Source organism: Cotesia glomerata, linkage group LG3 (genome assembly GCF_020080835.1).
Source record: "Cotesia glomerata isolate CgM1 linkage group LG3, MPM_Cglom_v2.3, whole genome shotgun sequence".
NCBI classification, from domain to species: domain Eukaryota; kingdom Metazoa; phylum Arthropoda; class Insecta; order Hymenoptera; family Braconidae; genus Cotesia; species Cotesia glomerata.
Window position 1 is genome coordinate 26,056,018 of NC_058160.1, and position 23,162 is coordinate 26,079,179.

Genomic DNA, 23,162 nt, shown 5'->3' on the forward strand with positions numbered 1-23,162 from the left:
TTCTTCTTTATTATCATAATAGCAATAAATAATAAAGTGCATTAAATTTTGAAGGGTCTGTTTGAGTTCTTAACAGTAAAAAATATTTCCGATAGTATTTTATACCAAGAGAATATATATTATACATCACGTGATAAATGTAGCGAAAGCTTACTCCACGATCCTTAGAAATCAGATATCATTTGTCCTTGACCGTGATCATAAATATACAAGTCACAACGGGATTCAACGTATAAAAAATGATTATCAAGTCTAAAAAGAATACGCAGCTTCTCTAAAGCCTGATATTTTCAAAATTTTATAAATAAATAGATAAATAGATTTTTTTTAAATATATTATAATAAATTCAATGTCGTCTAAATATTACTTGAATTTTTTAATTAATTCATCATCAATATAAAAAATTTTTACCCAATTTTTGGAATTAAAAAAAATATTACAAAATTTAATCATAAAAAAAAAGTATTTTATAATTTGCAATTATTTTTCTTTTGCATCTAAAATTTATTAAAGTTAATAAAATTTCATGAAATAATATTCTTATATAAAGTCATCTTCCATATAAAATTTTTATATTCATAAAATATAAAAATCTAATAAATTAATATTTTTTCAGACAAGTATTGGCTCACGTGCGAACAATACCCGAGCTCATATTACTCGGTAGCAATTCCCAAAACATAAAAAGACTACCAGTATTTTCATTCATGGTCAGACACCCACGAGGAACCTTTTTGCATCATAATTTTGTCTGTGCGATTCTCAACGACGTTTTTGGTATACAAGCACGAAGCGGATGCGCTTGCGCCGGTCGATACGCTCACGATCTCATGGGGATTGGCATTGACCTTGCCAAAAAATACAATTCAATACTAACCGACAAGTAAGCCACTAATTTAACTCATCATTATCCTTATCCTCCTCTTTTTTCTTCCTTACCACAAGCTAAAAATAATTCCTCTTTTTATCAATCTAGCTAAAAAATGCTAACATAAAACCCGTTTTCCAGGAGTTCGAATCCCGAGTCTAATGCCGAAGTCCTGCGGCCTGGATTCGCTCGTCTGTCCTTGCCCTACTTCACAACAGAGGCCGAGCTGGCGTTCGTATTAGAGGCCTTGAAAATGGTCGCTACCGAGGGCTGGAAACTCCTCCCGCAGTACGTGTTGAACCCGGACACCGGTGAGTGGCGTCATCACACAAACAGCGTCTTCAAAGAGCGCAAGTGGTTAGGATCAATTCGGTACACCGACGGAAAAATGATTGCCTCTGAAAGGAGAGTATCGGGCGCAGGAGGTGTATTCCCTCAGAGTTATGCGGACTGTCTTCAAACCGCGCGAAACATTTTCAATCGATCGAGAAAAATGGCACATCGCTTCCCACTCCAGATGGACTCTAACGTGACCTTCACTGCAATTGGCGAATCTCTGCGCTGGTTTATTCTTCCCAGCGAAGCTCAGGATCTTCTGCTAGGAAATTCCCAAAATGTAAAGCAAGACCTGTCCTTTGATCCGGCTGTAAGAAAACACCGACGTGATTTCACTTTAGGGATCAATAATTCAGGAATTCGGAGACTCAACAGCGATATACCTAAAACAGCGAACCCTCCCTTGGCAATTGCATCTCCCAGACACAACAGCTTGCCAGCATTATCATCAGATCCTCATGCTCCACCGTTAAAGCGCTCTGGTGATAGCTTCGACTCAACAACCAGTGAAGAAAAACCAACTCTAGCTATTTGTCAAAACAATTCTTCTTCTTCTTCTTCTATTTCTTCTTTGTCCTCTATTCACTCACACCCTGGACAAAAATCATCCACGGACTCTCCGTCGCCGACGATAAAATTTGCAGTGGGCGAAGCTGTCACCTCCTCGATGATTATCGCGACAACGCCGGCTGGTGCGCGGCTGATGGCTGGCGAACACAGTATGCCGCAGTATGTAAATGGAAGTAACACCAATATTAGTCACCGGGGGAACAGAACAAGGTGCAATTCTTTGGGCAGCAGTGGAAAAACCATGCCAGTTCCTATTCCCCTAAGTCCACAAACTCTGGCGAGTCTGGGAGTCGCTTCTACTGCTGGTAATTTACCGAGGAATCATCGGTACTGCAGCTGCAGCAGCAGCCGGGTTGACTTGTCCAGTTCGCTGGAGCTCGATGGTGGGATTGGTAACAGTCCGACTAGGTCTCCTGGGTCCTCGGCGACTTCTTCTCCAACTTCTTCCTCTTCTCCGTCGCCACATCCGTACACTCAGGCGTTTAATTCGCATCAACTGTCTCATCAGCATCCGCATCATCCAGGAGTTGTGGAAACTCATAAATTGGGAAGGTGCTCGCCGATTATTAGCAGCTTTAGTCAGAGCTCTGAGGATGACTTGAGGGCCTACTTGAAGGAAGTTACCAAGGAACTCGCGACTGAGATTAAGTCAGAGATTAGGGAGGTTATTTCTAAGGTTGATGATGTTCTGTCGGATAATGGGACGCCTCAGCATCATAATCAAAGGGCTGTGGTGGCTAGTGAGAGACAGCATCAGAAGGATGATTCTTGTTCTGCAAGAGAAGTTGCTGAGTATTTGATGGAGTTTTCTAAAGGGATGGCGAGCGAAGTTAAATCTGAAATTAGGTAATTATTTTTTTGAAAATAAACAGCAGTGATTAAGATTCTTGGATTTAATTTTATTTGTTGATGATAGAAATTTACGGTAGGGACTGAACTAATCATATCGACGGTCTAATTAGCAATTGGTCTAACTCCTCATTTTTAAGATTTTGATGCACCAATAATCTAATTATAAATTATTTGAATGATCCGAATCAAAATATTACACCTCTATTAGATATTAAATTGTTTTTTTAAGTGATAATAAATTTCGAACTAATTGTTTTTTCGTACAAATAGAAGTACGAGAATTTTTTTTAAAATGGAGTTAGACAATTTTCTAATTAGAACGTCGATATGTTGGATAATAATAAAGTTCCCAGTGAAAAACCATGAGGGAGTATAAAAAATTTTTTAACGGGAATCGACGTAGTTTCGTCTGAAATATGTAGAAATGCAAAAAAAAAAAAAATTTTATATGCCCTTATGGCTCCTGGGACCTACCTCGGATGCCATAAGGGCGTATAATAAAAATTCTATTTTTTTTTTAAGTCCAAAAAAAATTTTTAGTTTGAAAAATTTTTTTTTTGCATTTATGCACATTTTATGAAAAAATACGTCGGTTTCCAAAAAAAAATTTTTTTTATTCGCCCTTATATCTGAGGTGGGTCCCGGGAGCCATAAGGGCTCAATCAACTTATTTTTTAATGAAACGTGCAGAAATAAAAAAAATTTCTCCAAACTAAAAATTTCTTTTGGACTTTCTTTTGGAAAAAAAAAATAAAATTTTTATACGCCCTTATGGCATCTGGAACGCAATTAGTCAATCATACAATCATGAGTAGTTATTTTCATATCATCAGATCTGTGACAAAAAACAATCAGTAATTATTAATAATTTAATGGACAAATGTCATCAAACAAACTTATAAAAACACCAAACTATTTAAAAATTCTCCAAAAAGTTTACATAAAAAATTAGCTATCAAAATATATATAAAATTCGAATCTTTTTATAACTTATCATAATGAATTAATTATCGGTAGAAGCATACGAAACCTTGAAAATACAAATTAAGGTCAAGACCTTTTGATCATTATTGAATTTAATTCAAAAAAATAATTTTATCACATAAATATATCGGAGACGAAATTTTCTTTATTCTCTCAATTATATAAATATAAATAATTATAAAAAAACAATAATCATAAGCCAGAAAATATATTTATAAAACCTCATCAATAGCAAAAGTTTAAAAAAATAAAAAAAAATTTACAGGCCTGATTTATTTATTATTGCAAACTTTAGCTCTGAATACAAATAAACATACACTCCAAATAAAGATAGAAAAATAAATTTTTTTTTGTATTCTATAGACACTTTATGATGTCAGAAAAACACTAAAAAAATATTGTATGATTGAATAAACATACTTTGATTATTTTAGTTTCTTCATCCTTGATTTTTATTATAAAAAAAATTCGTAATTAATATTGAGAAAAACGATAAAATAAAAATTTTTCTAGGAGTATGATTTTTTGGTTTTTGGTTTTGAAAAGGATTTTATTTATCAACATTTTCTCTCATACATAAATAAGTAATAATATCCTTAATAAAAAACTTATACTCTAATTTACATTTATGTTTTGAATTGCCATCAATGATATTCTTATCAAAAATCACTTATTAAAAAATATAAATATTTTCTATATATTATTAATTTTCTTTTAACATAAAATAGTAAATTTATTAGTACTGTAAATTCTAGGTGTATGGTGAACCAAGTAGACGGTCTAGGAAGATTTTCTCCAGACTTGCACTCAACAGCATCAACCGGCTCGCCAGGCTACGGCACCCCTGAAAGAAGACTCCCTTCATCTCCTTTAGCGGGGCTGAAACTCGCCAAGACTTCAAAACTATCAGACTTACAGCAGTCGCAGCAAGAAAGCAAGATGTCCAGCGAGTGTTCATCAGACGAGACTGTGATATACGTGGTGGGTCCTCGAGTCGCTCCAACAAACCAAACAAACAGCTCCACGATATCACCATCTAATCGCGAGCGTTCAAAAACCTCTGACGAAGAAGACGAGGAAGAAGTACAAGTTAACAAAAAGCTAACCAAAAATGTCATTAAAAAAATAACTGGTAATAGTACAAAAACCCTGCCGGAAATTTATTCAGCAGTAAACTCAGTGAGCTCCCAAGACAGCGGCATAAATTTGTCGTTCAATGACAACGATGTAAGATCTACCGAGCTTGGTAGAAGCTCTAGCAGCAGCAGCGGCAGCAGTAGTACCGACTCTTGTGGTATTATCAGCAGCAGTAACACTACCAGCAAAAAACCTAAAAGCACTCCCATAAAAGGACCAAGACGTTCTAAGAATCTTGAAAAAAGTAAAGATACCCGAAAGCTTCCTGATGATTTGTCAGAAGATGAATTTAGTCTTCCAATTCCTGACAAAATTTTGACCTCAGATGACGACGAGTTTATTGAAAATAAGTCTGGATTTGAGCAAGATGATAAAGAAGACGATGAAGATGATGATAAACCGGGTGAGGGTGAACCAAGGTGGTACAGTCCGCCGAAAAACATGTGGAAAGCGACTGTCGAGGCGATTCATGAGTTCGACATGATTCGGGACAAGGACAGAGTGCTTGTTTGTCTTCCAGCCACCACAACAGGTGCTAGAGTAGCTGCAGGGGGTTACGGTCTAGCTTTGCTCCACGCGTTACACCAGTACCAATTTTACGCGCGGTCTAAAAACATTGATTTTGAAATCGGAGCGGTAACAATTGACGCCAACAGCAGCTACGACTCTTCAGAAGAGTCTATAAACTCCGTCAGCTACCTCAAGGGCTTGAAGGTTCCTTATTTCTACGAAGAAGCTGAAGAACAGGCGTCGTTAATCGACGCGGTTAATAATTCTTCCGTGGACTCGGGTAGTGATAAAACAGTTCCCGGGCGGGTTTGTACTACTTGCGGGCGGGTGGGAGTCAGTATGAGGAAAAGACTCTACTCTGTTGCTAAAAGGTACGGGTTTAATGTCCTAGCGCTGGGACACCACTTGGACGACCTTACTGAGGGATTCCTCACGGCCTTTTTCTACAGCGGGAAACTCAAGACCATGAAAGCGCATTATTATGTCAAGGAACATGACTTGAGGGTTGTCAGGCCTTTTGTCTATGTCAGGGAAAAGTCGCTTAAGCAGTTCACGGAGGAAAAAAAACTCCCTATGCTCAGGGTAGCTTGTCAGAGCTGTGATGAGATCAAGGAAGTCGTCAGTGAGAATAATAAGGAACTGATGGTTCAGCAGGAAAAGAAATATCCGAAGGTCTATTGGTCGGTCAGAAACGCTCTCAGGCCTCTTATTTTGGCTAGAGGGAACTTTGGTCATGGCTACCAGAGGCACAAGCATAAACTCAAGCTGAAGGTTAGTCCTTCTCATCCCAGCCCTCATCCGAGTCCCGGGTTGCTTACTACCTATCAGGAGTTAGGTAATAGCGACACTGATGAACAAATTTTTTAAACTTTTTTCACGATTTATTTATTTACTTTTTTTTTTTTTTTTTAATTTTCGAAGTAATTATTTATGTTATGTGATGTTTGTTGATTTATATTTTATCATTAAGTTATATATTATTAATTTTTAATAATTAAATTGTTAGTGAGGCATTTAATTCTAGTATTAATTTTAATCTGAATATTATTAGGTTTTTTTAATAGTAAATTTTATTGATGTTTTTAAATTGATATTGGAATTAAAAGTCTCTTGTAATTTTTAAGTTATTTAATACTGAATATAATCGTCAATATATGATGATATAAATAATTATTAAATGTTTTGTTTAAAATATTAATTTTTAACTCTTGTTTTGAGTTAAGTTTAAATTTTATTGTTAAAATGTGATTTTTTTTATTATGAATGTTTAATCGCTTTTTTGTAATAACTTTCAAACAATTGTTACTTTATTATATATATATGTATAATTGATTTAAAGTGCTGTAAGCGTTTTTTATGCTGCAAATACTAGTGAACAAATTTTATTAAAAGTAAATTTTGAATATTTAGCTGCAGATATATTTACAAAAAATAATTTTCATCGATAAAATACCGATGCTTGTATTTTGACGAATTATTTTTAATTGGCATCCAACTTTTTAATTAAGCTGATGACGTTCTTTTCAGTCAAAAGAATGTTTGCTTTATTTATAATAAAAAAATAATAGATAAGAATTTTCTTTTATACTTGGGAAAAAAAAAAAAAAAAAAAAAAAAAAAAATTAACCCACGGAAATAACAAGATGACACTGGATATCATCCCAGATTATACTCAGTGATATCGGGATTATACTAGCTATTATCTGAAATTTTCTTTCACTCAGTATAATCTCGGATGATATCCAGTGTTATCTTAATCTTTCCGTGTAGCATAAATCGAAAGATCTGCGAATATATATTGTAAATTTTAAAATGAAAATATTTTAAAAAATCAAAAAAAAAATTATAAAGATATATTGACGTATCATGTGTTGACTTAATATCATTTTTTGTCAAACGATAAAATAAATAACAATAAATTTTTAATTATATTTGTTACGTAAAAAGAAAAAAAAACTGTATGTGCATCATAATAATTAATAATGAATGAATTATTAATATATATAGAGAGTACAACTTCCAGTTGGTGTTACAATTTATTGTATTAATTATTATCTCAATTACCTGTTATATGATGGACGACGATGACAATAAAATTGTGATGGTAAATTTTAACTAAATTTATTTATTATTACAAACTTTGACCAAAAAATAAAAAAATGACTTTTGATCATTATCATAAATTATTTATTAAAATTTTTTATTTTTATTTATATAGTCTCGATCAGATGTAATTTATATTTGTAAATATATATCATAAATATATGTATAAGCGAGAGGGAAAAATTTTTCTTGTCTCGTAACTTGTCATCCCCGTCCATCTAATTGTTTATATATCATATTACAATTAATTAAAAATAGGTTAATGATAATTAATTTAAAAATGCATCATGTGCTGAAATAATAGACAAAACTGACGACTTATACCGGCGTACTTTGTTATTTTTTTTCGAGGACAATAATCTAAAGAGACTGCCTCGGAAATTACATTTTTTAATATCAAAAAATTTACTACTGCGCCGGAAATTTATATAATTAAAACAGCAAAGAATCAGCACGATTTATATTATGTAAACCGGATTAATTAAATTTAGTTTGATTGTACTGCAATATTAAAGGGTATTGCGTTATTAATTTTTTTTAATAAATTTTAAGGTAATTCAAACAAATTCAAATTATTTATGAGTATATATGATACATGATATATGACTATTAAAATCAAAGACAATTAAATTAATTGTACAATTGTCGTTGAGTTTTATTATAAAGATAAGAAGAAGGGTAAGAATTATAAAGTCTGAATGAAAGTACTTGATTGATTTACGGATAAATGAATGTTGATGGTAATGAGTTATGACAATGATCTGAATTGCGAAGAAATTCTTAATCCCTGTTATGATGAAACTATTATACATTATAACGTAAATGATATTTGTAATCAGTAATCAGTAGTAGGATAAATATATGTTAATAAATATATTTATTACCGTTGTGCCACGAATGAGAGAAATGAAAGATTAAGAATGGTAGTTTGTTTAAAACACGTCCAGAGGCACAGCCCATTATTATATTTATTATTAATTACTATATTATATTATATACATAAATATAATTGTATAACGAAGATAGATATTTAACTATATTTTTTCTGACGAATTATGATGAGTATGCATTGTTAAATATGTAAAGATGTGTAAGTTTATTTATCGCTAATAAAAATGAGCCTTTGAGAAAAAATTTTGGTGTTTATTATTTATAATCTATATTATTAAGAGAATAAGAAAAATTTTGTTTTCTGGATAGTCATATGATAAAATTAGTTTGTTTAGTGAAATTTAGTGTCATTGCAAAGGTCTTGACTTGAATTTGTGCCTTTTCAAGGTTTCATTTTATTCTCACCGATAGTCAATTTATTATGATAAATATTTAGGCTGTATTCGAAAATTCTCTATCTCTAGATATATAATTAAGAAATGACCTTGTATCTCGTGAACTATTGACATTTTTAAAGATATAAGCACATCCCGATGTTACTCTCATCGAGACCTTTCATTTGAGTATGCATATCGATTTTTCATATATTTTATATATTTATATATTTCACAAATACCATATATATAAAATATATAAAAAATGCCATGTGGGTACTTGAATGAAAGGTCTCGATAATTGTAACATCGAAATGAATTTATATCTTTAAAAATGTCAATAATTAAAAAATGACATTGTATTTTGTCAACTGATGACACTTTTAAAGATATAAGCTCATCCCGATGTTACACTCATCAAGACCTTTCATTTGAGTATACACATCGATTTTTCATATATTTTATATATTTATATATTTCACAAATACCATATATATAAAATATCTAAAAAATGCCATGTGGGTACTTGAATGAAAGATCACGATGATTGTAACATCGAAATGAGTTTATATCTTTAAAACTGTCAATAATTAAGAAATGACATTGTATTTTGTCAAGAAATGACATTTTTAAAGACATAAGTTCATCCCGATTTTACACTCATCAAGAGCTTTCATTTGAGTACCCACATCAATTTTTCATATATTTTATATATTTATATATATGTATATATGAAAAATATATTAAAAATGCATGTAGGTACTCAAATGAAAGCTCTTGATAATTGTAACATCGGGATGAGCTTTTATCTTTATAAATGTCAATAGTTAATAAAGTACAGTACACTTTAACAAAATTCATTAAATAATTAAGAAAAATTTTATTTATTATAGTTCACAAGTCACGGCAGTCACTAGTGACTGCAAGGTTGCTAGTTTATAATAAGGAAGAATAGGATAAAAAAGAAGAAAAATTGATTTCAATAATTGATTTATTTAAATTTATAATTTTAAAATATTTTGAAACATTGCATATTACCTTCATCATTTAGCATAACAGTATAATGTTTAAAATTTTTTTTTGTAAGATAAATGACATAGTTATTTTTATTGGATTATATTATGATTCGAAAAATTTTAAGATAACATAGGCATTTATTTATTATTCACTTCTTGCATTGATTAAAAAGTTGAGCGCAATTCATCTCCTTTTTAAGAAACATTTTTTTTAATAAACAAATAGATCTGTAAGCATACTTTAATCTTTATCAACTAAGTCATTGTGAAAATGGTTAATTAAATGATTAATACTTTCTTGCATTAATATTAATAACTTGATATATTGGTACAAGCCATCTGGTCACTATTTATTTTAGTTCCTTCAAATTGGAAAAGATTTATAGAGGATTCTTTTTTTATTAAAAATTCATTGAGCATGCCTATAGTAGGGTAATTTATTTCTTTTTTATTTATTTAATTTTCACGACCAGCAGACTTATATAATTTATTTATAGACAGTTTTTTGTATTTCCTTTGATTTTTTTTCAAATAATGTACATAAAAAAGTATTTTTAAATAACAGAGCGGAGTCTAATAATATTTATTTAACTATTTTAAAAAATTGAATGATATTTGAGCAAAAGTAATTTTATTTTTAATTTCAAAATATTTTTTATTCAATTTTTTTAATAAGTAAGACTTTTGCTCATAGATATTTTATATAAATTGCATTATTGAACCTTGCTAAAATATTTTTGTGAGAATTCATATTTTTTTTTCGGCTAAAATTTTGTGTTGCAATTAAAAAGTTAATTTTTTTTTACTAAAAAATTTAGAAAATTTCATTTTATGATACCAAAAACATTAGATCTTATTTTAATTTTTTAATAAAAAATTTTTAATTCGTTTTGAATTATTTTCAATATTTAAAATTAGTTCTAAACAAAAAAAAGTTTTTAAAATTAAAAATTAATTAAAAAAATTTTTATAAATTTTAGTACCATAAAATTCCATTTAATTATTACTCCAAACATATTTTTGCAAATTCAATAGTCGCATATTATTTACTCTACAAATATCTCAAAATGTAAGCGATTAAATTTATTGGATATGTATATTAGGATTCTTTTGTTTAGTTTCAATATTTCTGTCCAGTGATGAAAATATTGTAACATAATCTACATTATAAAAAAAAAAAATTTTTTTAAATAAAAATTGATAAGATAATAAAATAAGATCATATATTTCATAACTGGACTCTAAATTGATTGTAAAACGCGAAACTTCTCATTTCATTAAGGTACGAGATAAATTATTATTATTATTATTACTATTAATGATATAATAATATTTTGTTGAGATATTCCAAGTCACAGAAAGATTACAATCACAAGCGCAGAATAATTTTATTAATCAATATCACCGCACTAACAAAATAATCCTTCTGTGTGAAGAATAGTCTCTTTGTTTCATTTTTTATTTAAATTCCAGAAATAAATTATCGGTATTATTTTTCACTATAATTAATATTATAAGTATAATTATTATTAATTAATTAATTTTTATATAATTTTAGTCAGTAAATAGTTTTTAAATTGAAAAGCCAAAATGTACATTATACATATACACATATAATTACATCACTCATAGACACGCGATGTGTCTGTTAGTATGAATAAATTTATTAATGACAATATCGTGCAGTGATTATGACTTTATTTATTTATTTTAATGAATTAATTTTAAGTTATTTATTTTATTTTATTATTTCATTTAGCTTCAAGTAGTCTCTCGTTGATATTTCGTTTACGGTGGAAAAAAAAACACTCAGAAGTATTTAACAATCCTCTTATTTGTAATTGGCCATTGAATTTTCCGTAAGAGGACATGTAGGAAGGGTCGTAGGAATTGGGGCTGGAAGAGATGTAGATAGAGTTGTTGGAACAGGCGCAGGAAGAGATATGGGAATTTGTGTAGAAGTAGATGCTGGAAGAGATGTAGAAATAGTTGTAACAGGTGCGGGAAGAGATGTAAGAATTTGTGTAGAAGTAGAGGCTGGAAGAGATGTAGAAATAGTTGTAATAGGTGCGGGAAGAGATGTAAGAATTTGTGTAGAAGTAGACGCTGGAAGAGATGTAGGAATAGAGGCTGGAAGAGGTGACAGTGGCGGCTCCTCATCTTCTGGTTCATCCTCGTCTTCATTGTCACTCACGGGATTCACAAGTGATCGAGCAAATTCTGCAATCAAAATTAATACAAATATTTAAATTTCATCAGTTCAATTATTCGATGCGGATTATTTTAATAAATCAAATAAAACTATTTTAATAAAAATTATTAACTAGTATTTGATTTACAGAAGATATATTAGCGATAAAAAATTTTTATTTTATATTTAAAGATAATTTTATATTTTTTTATTTATTTTATTGTTTAATCTCGTTACAAAAAAAAAATTCTATAGAGGTGCGTATAGCACCTGTGCATAGAACGAGTACATATTAACAAAAATATATTTTATTATCAACAATCTCTTAATATATAAGATAGTAATATAGTAATACTTAATACAGTGCAAGCTAAAAGAAAATCAACCTAGCAAGCTAGTTATTTATATAAGTTTTATAAGTAATATTGTTGCAACACTTAAATTAATATCACGATTTTTAACTAATTATCTATTTTTATCCATTCTCTCAGTTTTTTGTTTATTAGTTTCTTCTTATCATTCAAAGTTTTCATCTCTATTGGTAATTTATTGTAATATTTTAAAGCTACATAATAAGCACATTGTGTGTAAATTGTTTTACTTATTTTTGGTAGTGACAGTTGTTTATGTCTTGTACAAGTTATTTTATCATTATAGAGATTTATGCAATCTTGATAATAGAAAGATAACGCAGTGGTAATGAAAGTTTTTCTGATCCCAAGGGGAGTGTTGTTGATATTAGTTACGCACAATTTACTTAGTAATCTATTTTGTATATTTGAGATGATTTTAATTGACTTATCATATGCACCTCCCCAGGCAATAATACCATAATTTATTATGCTTTCGAGTAGCCCATGATATATTATTTTCATGGTTTGTGGATTTAATATTCCTGTCAGTTTGTAAAATACAAAAGTGAAATATTTGAGTTTTTTGAATAATTCCAGAGCATGGTTGTTCCATCTCATATGATTACCAAAGTGTATTTATAAGAAATCGAATACTCTCTTCTTAAAAAATTCTAAACCAACAGAATTAGAAATTTCAGAAAGTAGATCTTGCCAATAATAATTGATGATTATGAATATGAAAAATAATTTTTTTTATGAAATTTAGCCTTTAATTAGATATTTCGACGGTCTCATTAGCAATTGGTCTAACTCCTTATTTTTTAGAGGGTGATTTTTTAACATTTTGATGTAGTAATAGTCCAATTATAAATTATTTGAATGCTCCTAACCAAAATATTATGCTTATATTAAATATTAAATGGTTTTTTAAAGTGATAATAAATTTCGAACTAATTTTATTTTCGTACAAATGGAAGATTCTCTAAAATGAAGTTAGACAATGAATTTGCTAATTAGAACGTTGACTTGCAATTTAATAAAAATTGTAAAAGTTATCTTAGTTGTTTTTTAGAGATAAAAGAAATAAAACAATAGTTGTCTTGTTAAATTTTTTTTTAAATAATTTCTACGAAATTGAAATCGCAACAAGTTTACTACAAATGAGTTATAGAATTTTTTTTTTTTAATTTATAGTGACTGAAAAACATTACTAAAAAAATGTGATTAAACAAATTGGTTTATAATTTAAAAAAAGTACATTGAAAAATTTTCTTCTATAATTTTCCTGACAGCGCGGAAATTCTCATGATAAAAATTATATTACAGGTACGGTGTAATTTATCAGTGTATAAAATATGATTTATAATTAAACATTGATTTGTTTTTATTTTTGAAATTAAAATTTTTTTTTTCTTTCAATACTATAACAGCTAAATTTATTAAAGTGTCATAAAAATAAATGTTTTATTTATTATTAAAAGAAAAATATATCTTTTAAAATTTGATGTAATTGACTTTATAAAATTGCAAATCTTAAATGATATTTGTAAGTGTAATTAATTAGATTTAGAAATTGTAAAATCTAAGTGTGAAGTGAACTCGAGGGAAAATCAGGAAAATCCGTCTCGACGACGAGACAAAGGACTTCTATTATTGATGAGTGCACTCGCTTCCTCTAATTGCCAATCGACTCATAATTTAGTTGAGGAATAGAAGGAGAAAGTCAATTAAAATACGTGTATTAATTCAGTCATTGCGATGCCGGTGTCAAATCGAGAAATCTAATAGACACTGAGTAAGAACGTGACTTGAAATTTAAGCGAGTAGAACCAGTTTATACAACTTATTGCTTATAGTAAATGCAAAACAACAATTGGTTGTACAAAAGTTTGAGAATTCATAAAAATGCATTTTAATCCTGCAAACGTGTCAAGAATTTGATAATTAACACTATCGTGTTAGAGCAGTAGTAGATTTATGAAACACTTGAGCGGCTCTTCAACACCTCAGCAAACAGTACTTTTATCCAATTCAACTAACTACTTTATAAAATACTTTCAAGTATCTGAGGATTCATTATACGCTATTTTATCCAATGAAAATATGATATAAAGTTCTAAAAGTAGAATAGTCAATACTGTAAGAAAGTAATCTACGATATCTTCAAGTAAAAAAAAAATTAGTATGTTGTGAATTTTATTTTTTTAACTTATATTTTGACAAAAAAATGTTTTTATAATTGATTCATCAAAAATATATTTAAATTTTCTAACACTAATAATTTTTTTGTCGGCAAAAATTTCTAAAAAAAAATTGTCCTATAGCGCTTTATTTAAATATTAAGAAACAATTATAGACAAGTATATAATACAGTAAATGTATGGAATAAAATTTAATTAGAATTTCAGTAAATAAAAATTGAAATATTTTTTTATTACTTTTTAATGTGGCACTTTTAGTGATTTAAAGTATTTTTGTCAAGATTGTCTCAACAACTTAAACATGTGCTTGTCGCGACACTTTGCACTGAAACTTTGTTTTTGTATTTTTTTTTTTTAACACCGAGATAAAAATTGTAAACTAACTTAAGAATGAAACAAACCATTTATGTGGTTATAAAAAAATTAATGGAGTAAAAAAAACTTTAACGTTTTAAACGTCAGTTTACATTTGTATTGTATCTAAATTTTATAAAAACACATTTTATTAAAAAAAAAAAAAAAATGCATGTATTTCGAGGTAACTTCAGTTAATTTAACGAAAAATGTATGATTGTTATCAATTATTATTACTAAGTTATAATTTATTAAAAATAATCTTACCACAAAAATCAATTCTTCCGTCTCCATCCTCGTCGACTTCTTTGATCATATCTTCAACTAAAAAATAAAAAAAAATACTAGTTAATAATTATAATTACACATCAATAATCTCATTATTAAAAAAACAGAAATTAGTTTTTGGACTTTCTAAAAAAAGTTTAATATAAAAACAAACCACTTTTGAAGGATTGAAAGATAAAAAATATTAAATGGAGTTTTTAAATGAAAAATCTTTTAGGTATAATGCATAGGATAAATTTGACATTAATGCAAGAATGATTACTTTAAATGATCATGAATGAGGCAGCCGCAGAATAACTGTAGTGGTGAATAATCTACCGCCGCATTCAAAGCCGCCTACATTTCATCGCGCGAAGTTCTCGTAATAATGAGACGATTAAAATAAGAGTTAGAGCCATTAACACACGCGGGAGCTGTTATATGTATACCGAGTGGTCGCTACGGGGGCTGTTGCAATAATTTAAAAATTATCTTGTTCTCATTATTTTTTTACCTTTAATTTACAAATGTACGTTCAGCGTTTTCCTTGACAACAATTTTTTAGCAATACCTACTCTTGTGTGTTGAGCAGTAGGTTCTAACACCTCATACGTAGAAAAAAAAGGACTTCTATTAGACTTCAAAATTTAGATCGAAGAAATAATTAAATTCAACAATTTATTGATAATAATTATTAAGATATTTGATGGAGAAATTTTTTAACAAGCATAAATTCAAATTTATCCACTGTAAAATTTTTTTACAAGTTACTGAATACCAGTAAAAATATTTTAAGTAAATTTTAAACATCAAGAAATCAGGAATTATCAAGAAAATAACAATAAGTCAATATACAATGATGATTAATAGCCATCTAAGATAAAAATACTTTATTACCATAATTTTTGATTACCCCGTTTTTTTCTAAAGTTTCTCGTCTCATTCAACCCTCCGTTTATAAGATTAATACCACAAATCATTTCTTATTGCTAATAAAGTTCAGATAACTCCGGAGTTTTATTTAAAATTTATAAAAAAGTTTGTTTAAAAACATTTATTACATTAATGTATAATTGTAACGCACAGTCTAAATTTTTTATTTTTCACAGTTTATTAAGTATAATTTGCTAGTATTATAAATTATAATATTTATTTTTAAACTTGGAACAGCGATATTGAAAATTAGAAACAATTATTAAAAGTAAAAAATATTAGTGGTCAGTAAGGTAAAAGCCCCAATTATTGACGGGGGTCTAAATATTGACACCCTAAATTATTTTTAAATATATTAAATTATCTGTAACAATAATAACGATCAAATAAATTTTTATTAAATTCTAATTAATTAAAAAATTGAAAAAAATCACATTCAGTTCAAAATATTAAATATTAATTATTAAAAAAAAAATAAAGTTAGCACCAGTTCATCAAATCAGCTTACGAGCGTCTATTTTCTTAACAACTTTGGTTAGAAAAGCATTTTTTTTAACTGCCGAGTTTAAATTAATTTTTTCATGTAATTATATGATCTATTTTTTTTTTAATTAACAATATATGAAATATTTATAGAATTAAATAATCGAAATTAATTGTATGCTTTATGATATTTAAATAATGGGAGTCAATAACTAGTTCATAATTTTTATGGTGAATCCCATAGTGACAGTCAGTCGACAGCGCTATGACGCCTTTTTTTTTTACACGCTTTATATTAGCTTCACTTGTATGTCAGTTTGTTTGTCAGTTTGTCAGTTTGTTAGTATGTCAGTATGTAACTGTCCGTGGGTAATCTGCGCGCCTGCGGCCTTCCTTGGTTCTGGTAGCCGTTTCTCAGGCTCGCTCTCCGAAATCGAACTCTGACTCCCCGTATTTATAATATTTATAAATAATTATTTTTTTTTTATTAGCTTCACTTGTATGTCAGTATGTCAGTATGTCAGTATGTAACTCTCCGTGGGTAATTTGCGCGCCTGAATATTTTTGATAATCAATAAATAATAGTTTAAAAAAACTAAAAAATCACGCTTTTATAAATAAACCAAACTAAAAAGTAAAAAATAAATAATAGTTTAAAAAAACTAAAAACACGCTTTTTATAGAAAACCAAACTAAAAAATAGAAAATAAATTTAAATTAAGAATCGTGTTAAAAATTTCAATAAATATAAATTAATAATAGTGTAAATAAAAAAAATGTATTTTATTTTAAAAAAAGCGTGAGGTGCATGGTGTCAATAGTTATAAATATTTTATTGACAGATATGAGTAGAGTGATTATCATTTTGATAATATCTTAAAAAGCACCCCACGCTTTTTTTAAAATAAAATACATTTTTTTTATTTACACTATTATTAATTTATATTTATTGAAATTTTTAACACTATTCTTAATTTAAATTTATTTTCTATTTTTTAGTTTGGTTTTCTATAAAAAGCGTGTTTTTAGTTTTTTTAAACTATTATTTATTAAGTATAAAATACGTTATATACGCGATTATATTCAAGGCTTTTAACTGTCAAATAACTCGGCGTGTTTTAGTGTTAAATAAGTTTTTAAATAAATTGTTATATTTTTCATAATAATTATTCATTCATAGAAATTATTATTAATTAACTTTAATAATATTGATTACTTTATATCAAGTTTTTGATAAATAACAATATAACCAAATGATTCGACGCATGTGCAGTAGGGGCGTCAATAATTGGGGTTACGGTACGTCAATAATTGGATCAATCAGTTTTTTAACCCGTCAATAATTGGTGTATCCAGATCATATATTTAATTATTTAAAATTAATTAGTAAATATCACTGATTATCATTTTAAAAAAAGAAATTGATTAGTTAAAACATTACTGAAGACATTACCACAAACAAAATTCATCGATATTTATATTTGATTGCTTAAAAAAAATGAAATCATAACTTTGTCTCTTATAGCGTCAATAATTGGGGCTTTTACCTTATTGCAGATAAAAAATTGACTTGACGAAATAACTTTTGAACCGAAAAAATAATTTTAAAAAATTTATCTTAAATCAATTTAATTTTTTTTATCAGACAAACAATTTTTTATATGTAAAAAAAAATAAGTTACATATTGGAAATATTTTTATTAAATGGTTATTGGTAATAGATACTATATACTATGAGGCATATATTTCCATATATTGAATTACTTGAAACCACATATTGTGAATTTTCGATAGAGTTAACGATAAACTCATCGATACTCCCATTGATACTCTAAATTAATAAATACTTTAGTTTTATTTTATATATTCCTTCATTAGTTCAGCGATATTCATAAACTCAATGGAATGTAATTGATAAAGTAATTAAAATTGTATACTAATTATCGAATGAACGCCGTTGAGTACAATATATCAATAAAATCTACCGAGTATCCATATTGAATACAGAATATACGTACGTGGAAAAATCGAGACAAAGATAAATTGAAGGGAATAAATGATAACACGGCAGCTAATTACGATGAGTACATTATATTATTAACTTACTGATAATTGAAAATAAATGAATAATTATATTATAATGCGGGTCAATACAGTACAGAATGCATACACAGACTCAGGTGCAGCATATAGCATATGGGCAACACCGTTTTCCAATTTTCTCGCGGATCAACTGTAACACATGTGTACTCCACTATCATCCCTATGAAGTGTTTGTGTTTGCGGTGTAAGTGGACACTAACCACAAGTTTCAATATTGCAAATTATAATTAAAATCGCGGATTTAATTTAAATTGCCCTATTAGTAATAGTTGTCTCTATGAAGTTAATTTTTTTTTTATTTTTCATTACTTACTAATATGAAAAAAGAATTCAAGTACGAGGTTGATTGTCTAAAAGTCTATTAATTGCATTGGTCTTTATATTAAAATTTTATTGAAAAAAATTTCATGATTCAAGAGAAATATTGTTGATTAAAAAAAAATTATTTTAAAGAAAATTTTATGTCTTGATTCGAAATTTATAAGCAAGCATTTATCTATAAACTACACAAATATGTGTAGTTACAGTCGACGCTCTCTGTATTGGACCTCTCTGTATTTGACCGCTCTCTGTATTTGACCACATTCTTCCTCTATATTTGACGATTTTACACAGCTCTTATGGAAAAGGATGAGTCAAATACAGAGAATGGTCCTGTACGGGCGAGTCAAATACAGAGAGCGTTGACTGTATAATAGGTCGTTACAAATGATTCGTGTGTAAAAAATTTGAATGCGTATTACGTACTAATATCTGCGTAGTAAGGGATAATATCTGCACTGTATGTGATAATAACTGCACAGAAAAAAAAGAACTTCTCTCGCCAAGAAAATTTTGAAGAAAACTAAATTTATTTTAAAGCAAATGCAACTTTTTTTGGCTAAAGAAAATTTGACTTCATCCAAAAAATTTTTAGTCTTCTATAATATTTTCTCGAGCCAAGAATTTTTTTTTGTGTGCATAGTATCGTGCTTGTCAATGAGTTATATGTATAGGAAAATTATATCATTTAGTGAAATAAATTAAGTCTTTGTTCCTGCAAATTATGAAGAAAAAATTGTTTTTTGCAGATAATTAATATTATACTGAACTCATTAAATTAATTATTGGAAGCTGAATCGTAAAAATAATCTAGAATACCCGCTAACCATTTTTCTACTTTTTACTTGAAATATTTTTTCATAAAAGATACTCTTACTCAAAAGACTTCATAACAATGTAACTCACATATAGATACAAATAAAGATGCGTAGAAAGTTGAAGGATATTTATTTCAGATCAAAAGAATACACTAATGGCACAGTTTCCAATGGCACAATCCGCTCTACTCCTTATCTCTATTTCAGTTTGCAAGTTATCAAATTCATTCGCTCGAAATCCGCGGCTAAACTCTTTTAAAAATAAACACTTTAACCGGAAAAATTAAGCCGAGCATCTCAACTTAACTACTACCTCCACTGTTTATAGGTTGTGTTTACTTTTTTCCTTGCCAATTAAAGTTTCAAAGAAAACCGTGAAAAAACTTTGGTGGATAAAAAAAGGCGAACTGTTTGACTAAAATTTAGTGGCATTTTGATACTTACTTTCCTCCTCGGATAAATCTTCACCTAGACACTGTAGAACGGCTCGGAGATCGGACGCTGTGATATAACCACGGTTATGTTTATCAAAGACCTGGAAAATATAAAAAAAATGTTAATTTTCTAAGCAAACAATTAAATGTATATTTATCAATTCTTAATATTTAATTTTAATAAATTAACATATAGTGTTGACTCATTAATTTAATCTTGAATTTCAACTAAAAATTAATTAATTTTATTAAATACAATTTTTTATCGCCTTACTATAAAAATGGATAAAGTCTAATTATTTATATATATTTTTTATTATACGTTTGTTTCTAAAACTTATTGAAGCTTAGACTTTTCGGTAAAATACATATTATTATTATTATTAAATTTAATGAGACAGCTTATGGTCTTTCATTACTGAAAAATTTATAATCCTTGGTTTCGTCATACATTCCCATATAGAAAAGAACAACGGGCCCCCAGGCTTGGCCCAACTCTGTGAAACTCTGGCCCAAGGTTGTAAAGCCAGAGTTGGTCCAGCCTTGGTGGAAGTCTGGAATGATAACATGGGGTCACGGTTGGTTGCCATGGCTGAGCCATAGTTAATTTTCAAAAATTTTAAAAATTTTTCTAATCTCGGTTCGTCCTAACCGAGATTCGAACCCGACCCGCGCGCTTGCCAGACCGATAACTAACCCCTACACCGTACGACAGATATGTTGAAATACATCTCATCATTCTTATAAACTAAATATATAAGGTGACGGTTTATTTATATAACTTATGATATTTAATATTGTGTTCTGATGAAAATTAACTATTTTTTACAAATGTTTATTAGGTAAAAAAATGCAAGACAATCTCTTATATTACTTTAGACTTTGTAAATCATTCTGTACATTTTTAATATTTTATTATAAATTTTAATGTTTAAAATTATCAACATTAAAAATTCAACTGTAAATTATTATATTTTAATTTTTTTAATACCATATCAATCTTGATGATATGTAATTGTTTTTGTTAAATAATAAATTTTCGACTGTAGCATTAGCTAATAAATATTCGTTAAACAAAGAATATTTACTCTTAAAAATTATATTACTTAATGATTATTTAACTTTAGATTTTCCATTGAATGACCAAGACTAGGTAACCCATCCTTGGCCCAAGTCTGGCGTACCATCAAATGGTCAGAGCTAGGTGAGCCAGTCTTGGCCCAAGTCTGGTTCACCAAAGGAACGGCCAAGGCTGAGTTCCCCAGTCTTGGCCCCGTCGTTCAACTCTGGGGACTCCTACATGGGTTATATAACTCATTACCTGAATGATTTAAATAAGTGGGTGGTAAGTTGGTCGTAGTTCAGCTGGCTTTTGGTCTGAGAGCATTATTTTCTCTTAATATAGGGTAGAAGCACCGTTTGTGGACACTATACTGTTTTTGAACATTTGATACCCAAATTACTGTATTAATAATTTATAAACGTAATCCCTACTAACATTATAAATGTGAATGTAAGTTTGTTTGTTACGCTTTCACGCCAAAACTACTCAACCATGAAACTTTGTACACATATTCTTAGAGGTATTAAAAAGGACATAGGATCCGTTTTATTAAAAAAAAAAATATATTTTTTTGAAAAATTAGTTTGACAGACATGATTGTTTGTCACAAAATTTGGAAATCTAGCAACTTCAAAGCCTTCAAATTAATATCTTATTGATTATAGCTTCATGTATAATAATTTAAAATTATTATAACTCTAATTAGAAAACCTATTATTAGGATAGTTTAACCAAATTATTAATTCAGTCACCTAATAATTATTTTAATTAAGTATTATTATAGGGAATCTAATTTTTAAATACTGAATCACATTGTTTCAGTTCTATTGGAATGTAATGATCTTTGATATTTATCAAAGGGCTTCAACGCGAGTGAAGCCGCGGGTCAAAGCTAGTAGCACCATAAATTCTATTTATATGAATATAAGCGTTTAAAAATTCCATCAAAATATCATTTTAACATTACAATTTTTTACAATTTGAAATTTTGTTCATTGGATATTTTTGCGCTAACAATATTGTTTTCTGAAATATTTCAGAGAATATTCTAACCTGAAACCTTAACTAGAAATATTACATAATTTTACAGATGTTAGTGTTAAACTATTGCTCAAAACAACAATTTAACTGTAAATTAACGAAAGATCAAATCTTAACACATCAAACTATGAAACCATAATAAATAATTGAAAATGATATGAATGATAAATGCGAGGCAAATAGAGAAAATGCAATTACTAAACCATTTTCCAGATGATTACCTCATGATCGGTTATAATAATTGTTAATTACACGTTCTTCCCCTTCCTACCTTTTCCCAGTACCACGTGATCGTCATTCTAATAAAATGCATTTGTGTATCCTCAAGCCCTCAACAGTTTCCCGCACCTGCGGTTTCGCGAAATTGAATCGTTACCCCTTAACACCCGGACTTTAATAGAAATATATACATATATATGCCGATTTAATAATATGATATTCTCGGATAAGTTATACTTGTAAATGGATTAATTGCTTGGATATTTACCTACCAGATTTTCCCACAAATTGAATCGTGCACATGTATCTAACTACTTAATCTCTTATTAAAATATCAAAATTATTATTATTATTATTAAATTTATTCAACAATTTTATAATAAAATAATAATATCTCTTATCATTCTTAGTCTCTCACAACAATCTCTATGTATTTTAATAATTAATTAATTAATTTTCTTTGCAATGTTTTTTATTTACAAACAAAAAAGTGAAAATAAACATCCCGTTTATTTTAACTATAATGAGATCTTCATAATCTGGAGTAACTCGAGTTCAAAAAATAAACTGCTACTGCGTGACCGCAAAAAAATAAGAGCGCGGAAATTTTTTAATTTAAAAACTTTATGATTATATATATATTCTTGTGATTGTTTGTTTTACTTTTCAAGCTTCATTTCTGTGAGTCGTTTGATAATAGCATAACTAGGTACATAGTAATTTAATTTTAAATAAATAC

The 23,162-nt window shown here is 28.6% G+C and overlaps 2 protein-coding genes across 8 annotated transcripts in view; one reads left to right on the forward strand and one right to left on the reverse strand.

The window, feature by feature from the left end:
- The window catches only part of LOC123261917, a 46,916-nt gene extending 40,727 nt beyond the window's left edge, over window positions 1-6,189 (forward strand). For both annotated transcript variants that reach the window (XM_044723800.1, XM_044723799.1), the window contains exons 7-9: window positions 618-884; window positions 1,011-2,621; window positions 4,367-6,189. In XM_044723800.1, the coding sequence (XP_044579735.1) occupies window positions 618-884; window positions 1,011-2,621; window positions 4,367-6,125 (3,637 nt within the window). In that variant the 3' untranslated portion in view covers window positions 6,126-6,189. The remainder of the gene's footprint in view (window positions 1-617; window positions 885-1,010; window positions 2,622-4,366) is intronic.
- A 4,988-nt stretch (window positions 6,190-11,177) lies between these two features.
- Window positions 11,178-23,162, reverse strand: part of LOC123260347 (calcium-dependent protein kinase 4-like) — a 73,743-nt gene continuing 61,758 nt past the window's right edge. For 2 of the 6 annotated variants that reach the window (XM_044721378.1, XM_044721379.1), the window contains exons 5-7: window positions 20,111-20,201; window positions 15,009-15,065; window positions 11,179-11,862 (exon numbers count right to left, since the gene is read on the reverse strand). In XM_044721378.1, the coding sequence (XP_044577313.1) occupies window positions 11,474-11,862; window positions 15,009-15,065; window positions 20,111-20,201 (537 nt within the window). In that variant the 3' untranslated portion in view covers window positions 11,179-11,473. Of the gene's footprint in view, window positions 11,863-15,008; window positions 15,066-20,110; window positions 20,202-23,162 lie in introns of all 6 variants that reach the window. The other 4 variants (XM_044721383.1, XM_044721382.1, XM_044721380.1 and 1 more) reach the window with 3 other exon arrangements.